The sequence below is a fragment of the Ciona intestinalis genome, chromosome 11 (genome assembly GCF_000224145.3).
Source record: "Ciona intestinalis chromosome 11, KH, whole genome shotgun sequence".
NCBI classification, from domain to species: domain Eukaryota; kingdom Metazoa; phylum Chordata; class Ascidiacea; order Phlebobranchia; family Cionidae; genus Ciona; species Ciona intestinalis.
The window spans coordinates 2,389,750-2,397,560 of record NC_020176.2 but is presented as its reverse complement, the minus strand read 5'-3'; the positions used below and the strand labels follow the sequence as shown (position 1 = coordinate 2,397,560).

Genomic DNA, 7,811 nt, shown 5'->3' with positions numbered 1-7,811 from the left:
GCTGCGGAAAATATTAAGGTGTGTAAAAATTGAATTTTGTGAATCTGGCTTTGATCTAGACGATTCTTGTATCGAAGTAACGTCAAGTGATACGTGACAAGACTAGAACGAATAATATAGTGGAGTGGGGGAGGACGGGACACCTTTTCTATTTTCTCATCCCATTTGGCAGTAAACAAGAAAAATTCAAAGAATTATAAAACCTTATCCTCACGACTCCCATAGACCGTTGTTAATTGTTTAAACCATAATCAGGATATTTGGTTATTATGTGCTAAAGGTGTTCCGACTTCCCCCACCCTACTATTTCGAAATATAGTATCTTAATGTTGTCTCCGCGGACGCCAGACGAAGCGTTAAAAACAATAAAATGTAAGGAAAAAAAAGCAAGGCAAAAAAATATATAGACGAAAAAAACAACACAAAAAAACAATAAAATGTACCCCACTATAAGTAATAGGCCAACTCTGGCCTATACGTCTCACGCCAACTAGCAGGTAATACGACCTCTTTATATGAAATAGATTACCAATGCACTTTTACTACTATATTACAATTAAACAGTGTCATCTTAAATATCTCACCATGTCTTCGAACCCGCCACCCATAGGAGCGTCCGTATCTACCTTTAAAATATCGATGATTCTACCAGAGTGGCCTAACTCTTTCAGGAGGGTTTCTGTGGTAAGTGGGCATATATTGTAGATTGGGGATTGACCAGGTTTTCAATATTTAATAGGGTGGGACACACTTTTATTGTATTTTCTTGTCCTATTTGGGAGTAAACAAATAATTTTCGAAGAATTATAAAATCGTATCCTTACGACTCTTTCAGACCGTTGTTATTGTTTAAAACACGATCAGGATATTTGGATATTATGTGCTAAATGGTGTCCCGTCTTCCCTCACCCTTCTATAGGCTGGGATATATTTACAGAATTATATAACCGTATCTTCACGAATCTATAAGAGTGCTGTTAATTGTTAAAAACACGATTAGCAATACATTAAAATATCAAAAAAGTTCAACCTTTAAAAGTTACATATGGGGTAACTTGTCAGTGGGCTCGAGATGCATGAAACAAAATGACTTTTTTAAATTTACTTACGTTTGCCATGTGAGAAAAAATAAGTTACATCTATTCGTATTTTACCAAACATACTTACTAAGCGAACGCATTTTCCATCCGTTTTCATCTTTTTCAATATCCCACTGCGAGATTCCGATTTTATGGAAAGTCACTCCGGATGGAAAAACTTTACCGTCTTCCCAATTCATGCCTGTCAATCAAATTTGTAATTAAAATTGCTTTATCCTCGCGTGGCCGTAAAACGACAGTCCTTAAACACGCGTGTTCTGTTTCATACTCGCGCCAGTTTACGAGTACGAGTTACCAAGTATGTTATACATTGTGATTTGTAAGTGATTATTTTTTTTTGGATTTTATTAAATTTGCCGTACAGTTTCATTCATTTATTCAATAATACTTACTTGGGTCAAATGAATGCACTTCGCAACCCATTTTTGCCAAGGCGTCGTCAAAGCTTAAATCGTCTCCAACACCAAACGAATAGACAAGACATTTGTAGTTGGGGTCAGTGGTTAACGGCCAATGCTTGCTTTCCAAACAAATTTCATACGAACCATCTCCAACGCCATTGTCCCCTCCAATGCGTTTTGGGTTCTCGCATTTATACTGCAGATAAAATGGAAAAAATACATCATCTATTTTAAATGCATAATAATAACATAAAACCCTATGGTAAAACGACTGTCGTTTTACTGTTGATTCCTTTCTCTTCCTTTCTTACATAGTATGAACTTCGCTATCGTTTTCGAAGATATAAATAAAATCTATAGTAGGGTGGGGGAATACGGGACACCTTTAGTACATGTGATAATACGGCTTCATAATTCTTTTAAATGTTTCTTCGTTTACTACCAAAAGGGACAAGAAAATAAAATGAAAAAGTGTCCCATCTTCCCCCCACCCTACTATATGTTCTTTGCTATCGTTTTCGAAGAGATAAATGAAAATTGTTATGGGTTACAGACCTGCATCGTATGTGCGAATTCCCATAAACGATCAGATTCTTCAAGTGGGGACGCAAGACCGGGTATTCCGTCTGTTATATAATGGATATCAATGAAATAAAGTGCTCAAGGTATTATATACAATAAATTTAGTCCCATATTTGTACATCAATGTTTTTTTTTATTCTCTTTAATTGTCTCATTTGGTAGTAATCAAAGAATATTCACAAATTAAAACCGTATCCCCGCGACTCTAAAACGGCATTGTTAAATGTGAAAAACGTGATGGTATGGGATATTATCTGTTAACGGTATCTATCTTAGTATAGTTCTGTTTTAGGTATTAGCGTATATATGTAGGACTATATAGAGAATACTCTATAGTATTTAACACTATATTGTTAAGCTAAACCAGCCGTTTCCGTCACAGTTTACATAGATATTTGAACTTTACCGCAGTACAGTTTAAACATATATGTTCTATTAACCCATCGTTGTTGCGTAAAAAGACAATTGAACGGCAATTTGTGTTCAAAATAACACAGTAGGTATAGAAAAAATGCATGTTTTTTTGGTAAATTACAGAAAAACTTTGGCCTAAAGACAAACTTAAAAGTTGAAAATGGTAAAAAATGTGTTATTTAATTGTTTTCTGTATTAAAAAAAGTCAAAAAATGGGATTAGAAGCTGTTGATTTGTGACATTTTAGTCATTCAATGAGGGTAAGTTTAAATTTTTTAAAAAATGTTTGGTGAGGTAAACAGAAGCTGTTTTACGCCTTTTCACAAAAGGAAACACATAAACAAAACCTAACAAGCTCGTTTAAACGCATTGTCTATGTCAGCGCTTTTGGTCGATTTTGGACACACAAGGACTACTTGGTATTTATACTGACTTGGTACCCAGAGTCGTATAACACAGAGTAGTCCAACTGCCGTCTCAGTTTACACAGAGCCATAGAAATACCGAGTAGACCAACCCATTGTTACGTAAAAGACAAATTGAATGGCAAGTGGGTTTAAAATAACACAGTAGGTATAGGAAAATGCATGTTTTTCGGTAAATTACAGAAGACCTTGGGCTTAAAAACAAATTTGAAGGTTAAAAAGTGTTAAAAACATGTGTTGTTTGTTTTCTGTATCAAAAAAAGTTAAAAAATAGAACTAGAAGCGAATGATTTGTGACATTTTAGTCATTTAATAAGGGCAAATTTATATATATTTTCCAAAAAATGTTTGGTAAGGTAAATAGAAGCTGTTTTACACCTTCCCACAAAAGGAAAACACAAAAGTCACCCAAGACTAATTTGTGTTTATACGGCTCTGGGTACAGTTACCCAAAGTTAGTATAGTTAGTAAGGTCTATACTAACTTTGCAGTTACCTAACCATATACACTTTACTATATTGCAATAATAGCTATTGTTACATCACTGTCTTAATTTGAATACGCAAATGTATACACTTACCTTGATACTTTTCGTGAAACAACGCATCTGAAAAAAGTAAAACGGTTTTAGTTGCAGAAAAGAGCGCTTAAAATAGGTGTTATAGCTGTATACAAGTTTTAAGAAAACTTCATAAAAATAAAAACATTAATTTGAGAATAACGTCATACTATATTAATGTCATTATACAGTACAACATTTTATATTTTGGTCTCTAGCTGCCATGCTATGCTTGCAAAATGCAATTATGTGAGACCTGGTCAAAAGGTCAAATGTTTGAATAAAGTCCAGCAGTAAAAGAGTTAAACAAAAAAACAATAAAATTCTAAATTTAAATTACGTTTTGTTTGGATGAGAAACATTAGAGTGGCTTCTAAATTAAAGCAAATGAAGACAGCCATAACGAGCAACGCGACTACACCTTTCAGCAATACACTTCGTTGGTTTCGCAACATCCTGAGTAGCATTCACAATTTTTGGTTATCAAATTTAACTACACCTAAGAACTAAAACATAATTTCAAATGCCAATTTATTCACGTATTATAAATATCTTGCGTTTAAGTAGTTTCAGGCTAAATGGATGCCCGCGTATCAGCCAGCACTATTATTATACCGGACGCTGCTGTTAAGACACATTTCCCTTTTGCTGGCTTAGTGAACACGCACTGCTGGTTTGAACCAAAGTTAGTTTAAACTATACCAACAGTCTTTATCATTTCAAACCAGTCAATCAGAGCTCGTATTCAAACAACAGTTTTTTGTATGCTTCTTGTAGGCTACTCGTATGCTATATATATATATGTACAAAACGCACTGTGGCCGAGCATATGTCACAAAATCTGTATACACAGTCTGCCTTTCCTAACCAGAAGTTTTAAATTACCTAACAGTAAGATACGAGACCCTGTAGCATCGTGCTAGTACAGTAACACTTTTTGACAGTTTATGCTTAGTACTTTGCATCACGTCGGTCGTTTTCATGCTAACATAGGAAATAAACAAAAACGAGCTGTAAATTACTACATTTCGTGAAAAACGTGTATTTTTAAAAACCGCTAAACACAAGACTAAATAGGTCGCTACCTTTTGCTTTGTAGTGTTAGGAGTAATAAACTTGGATTTTCACCAAACTAAACGCACAAAACAATTTTAACTGAAAACCGTACTAAACAATTTCAGAACGAAATCCAATATCAACGCAAATTTCAAGCAAAATAACTTTATCCACGAATCACAGAAAATACAATCGAACAAAGCTAAGATATCGATTTGATTAAAAGCCAGCGAACAAATCGATATTAACCGTAGTCATAACCTATATCATGCCTTTCTATAGCCTGAGGAGAATTTAATGAATAGTTAAAATTGTTGAAGTCGAGCAGGCGGGCGGTTTTGAATTCTGTAATCCACGTGTTCCGCAGCTGTAAATTATTGGCGCTGAATCATCAAAACTATATATGTCGCCAATGTGAAAACACCATAAATGATGATACAATTACGTGTCACGGCGAAACATTAAATGCTGGCGGGAGTCGGGACACCATTAGCACAGCAGAATATATTCGAGTGGGAAAAGATGGGACACCTTTTTATTCTGGATTGTCTCGCTCCATTTGGTAGAAAACAAAGAATATTCAAAAAATCATAAACTTTATCCCTATAAGACTCCCATGGAATGTTGTTAGTTGTTTAAAACACAATCATGCTGTTTTGATATATGTGCTAAAGGTGTCTCATCTACCCCACCCTACTATATCAAACTATCCTGATCGTATTTTAAACAATTAGCAACGGTCTATATACTCTATAGGAGTCGTGAGGATACGGTTTCACAATTCTTTGAATGATTTTTGTTTACTACCAAATGGGACGAGAAAATAGAATAAAAAGGTGTCTTATGTTCCCCACCCTACTGTATATGCCTTCTGGTATATTTTCTTCGAGTAGCTGTAGTCTTATCTCTTATTGTTTACTCTTTAATAGGTCTGACCACTGTAGCCTACATGAATTGCTAGTAAAATCAGTATAGTTCCAAAACTACAACATAAGCCGCGTCCAGTCATAAATTATTACCGAGTAGTCAAATATATGCTGCAAACAATAGCTATTTGTGTTGGCTACTAAGCTTTAATAAATTATTACCAATTAGCCGAACGTGTGCTACACACTACTGTTTGCTTTGGCCACTGAGCTATCCAAAGGTAGCTATAGTACCTTATAACTGTTTGCAGTCAGTTTGAAAAAGTCCTAAACATTCAAATCTCACGACGAAACGCTCTTGAAGTTAAGTAGTTCTATAAGAGAGCACAGTACCAACCAATGCGCTATACATACTGTGCCCGTAACACTAAGTATGACCAGTTTAGGCATTAGAAATAATATAAAAGTATGATAACCAAAGGTGTCGCAGCGTTTGAAGATGGTTTGTTCATAACTTATAGAAACTATTTGTTTATACCTCGCTATATATACATACATTGCAACTGTCAATTAATGTTGTAAGCTGTAAGCCTGCATTTAAACGTCTACACTCTACAACATAATAGACCAACAGTACATAATATAAGGAAACAACCAAATTTTAACAGTATATGCAGTCCACTATTCAGTACATGCAATGTTTGTACACCATAATACTATCAGATTAAATAGCCCCAGGCGGGTCTGAAATTCACCATGCGTGCCTGCAAAAGTGCTTTGCAAAAGTACAATTTTCTGTATTTTACTATACTACTAGTAAGTCTACTCTACGTATAAATTAAGCCAATCTAAGGGAAATTACTTCTTTCCTAAGCCCCACGAAATACCCTATGTGCAATGAGCCTGATCAGCAGGTATGAACAAAATCCTAGGTAGCATGGGCACAATCCGCTTGTAACGAGACCGCTTACGCGGTCTGTGTTGCACAATAGTATACTGGAGTGGCTTTAGTATACTATGGTCTTACACGCAAAGCAAGAATAAATTATTAGTTTCTTAACACAAATGTTTATTGTTAGGCCATGGGCTATGCATAATTAATAACAAAGTTGCGTATTTTATATTTGACTTTGGGCTACAATGAAATTATGTAACGCTCTATAGCAAATTTGTTTCGCATTAATCAAAAGTACGTAGGCGGTTCTGTGAGTACGAATGGTTGAATATACCTTGTTTATCCTCGTGTGGTGGGGCAATAATAGTCGTAACACAGATGGTACACCTCTACACGTTTACTGAGCTACCACGTATGATAACTTTGCGGGTTATCAATATTTTTTTCATTTTTTGTATCGTAGGAATGAAAATTAGACACCTCATACGCACACAGGGTTGAAGAAATTGCCGTTAAATGTTTCGCGGAAGGATACACACACCGGCCACAATGGTAGCAGCATCGAGCCTCGCATCCAAGAACTCTTGAGCTGGAACTAGAGGCGCGAACCACGTTGCTAATTCGATAATGTTGAATGAATGAATGAATGAATGAATGAATGAATGAATGAATGAATGAATGAATGAATGAATGAATGTAACTTACTTTATCCACGCGTGGCCGGAAAATGACAGTCGTTATCACACGGGTTTAACGCTTACGAATTACCATGTATGTTACCTTGTGGATGATTATTATTATTTTTTTTATGTATGACTGATAATTTAGACAACCCATTAGTGACCATTGGGTTGGAGCAATTGCCGTTAAGTGTCTTGCCCAAGGACACATACGCCCACAATGGTAGCAGCGTCGAGCGTCGAGCCTTGAACCCATTACCTCTGGGTTACAGGTCCGCGCGATAACCACTATACCACGGCGCCAATGTTTACAAAATCCATTATGAAATTAATTAACCGCTTCAAAGGCATTAATTATAAATTGCTTTATCTCAAAGTTTAAGGTGGCTTATTTCTAAAACTACTGGAATGTAACTCTATTTTCTCCCCAAATAAAAACTAAACTAATTCTTAGCTCGTATCCGTTTTAGTATTCTCACGTGATAGTGATTCCCCGTTTTGAGAATTTGTTGTTCAAGTGACGTCATTTTTCACGTCATTCATCGTGATGTGGAATGTCGTATAATGTATATTTGACTACAAACATTAATTGCATGTATTTTATTCAATTCAAATCACGCTCAGATATTGGTATCACAGAAATTACAAAAATTATTATAAGGTGATTTTTATTTTGATGATTTTTCAAACAGTATACATTATACTGTAAGTATGTAACAATAACAACATGTGCCTAAGTCTTAAGACATAGGTCGCAATAAGTCAGTGCCTCTTTGTCTGATTGTCGCTAAACCACGTAAAATAAACAGACAGGTATTAAAATAATTGGGGTC

At 35.3% G+C, this 7,811-nt stretch overlaps 1 protein-coding gene and 1 long non-coding RNA gene across 2 annotated transcripts in view; one reads left to right on the top strand and one right to left on the bottom strand.

Annotated features, from left to right (window-relative positions):
* Positions 1-6,937, top strand: part of LOC113474671 — a 19,728-nt gene extending 12,791 nt beyond the window's left edge. The window contains exons 2-4 of the long non-coding RNA XR_003396359.1: positions 565-684; positions 2,055-2,166; positions 6,762-6,937. This is a non-coding gene — a long non-coding RNA (uncharacterized LOC113474671). The remainder of the gene's footprint in view (positions 1-564; positions 685-2,054; positions 2,167-6,761) is intronic.
* Positions 561-3,989, bottom strand: LOC100183156 (methyltransferase-like protein 24). Its single transcript, XM_026836633.1, has 6 exons — positions 3,822-3,989; positions 3,503-3,529; positions 2,057-2,127; positions 1,493-1,697; positions 1,168-1,281; positions 561-679 (listed from the first exon to the last, which is right to left on the bottom strand). Exons 1-6 carry the CDS (start codon positions 3,946-3,948, stop codon positions 567-569), a joined length of 657 nt encoding a protein of 218 aa, XP_026692434.1. The 5' UTR covers positions 3,949-3,989; the 3' UTR covers positions 561-566.
* Positions 6,938-7,811: the final 874 nt, after the last annotated feature.

Bases quoted from the DNA above. Each gene is read 5' to 3' on its own strand.
- LOC100183156 (XM_026836633.1), bottom strand. From the start codon at position 3,948: ATGCTACTCAGGATGTTGCGAAACCAACGAAGTGTATTGCTGAAAGGT. The intron at 2,128-3,502 runs GTAAGTGTATAC...ATTATATAACAG, and splicing joins GTTTCACGAAAAGTATCAAG to ACGGAATACCCGGTCTTGCG. The intron at 1,698-2,056 runs GTCTGTAACCCA...TTTTATCTGCAG, and splicing joins AATTCGCACATACGATGCAG to TATAAATGCGAGAACCCAAA.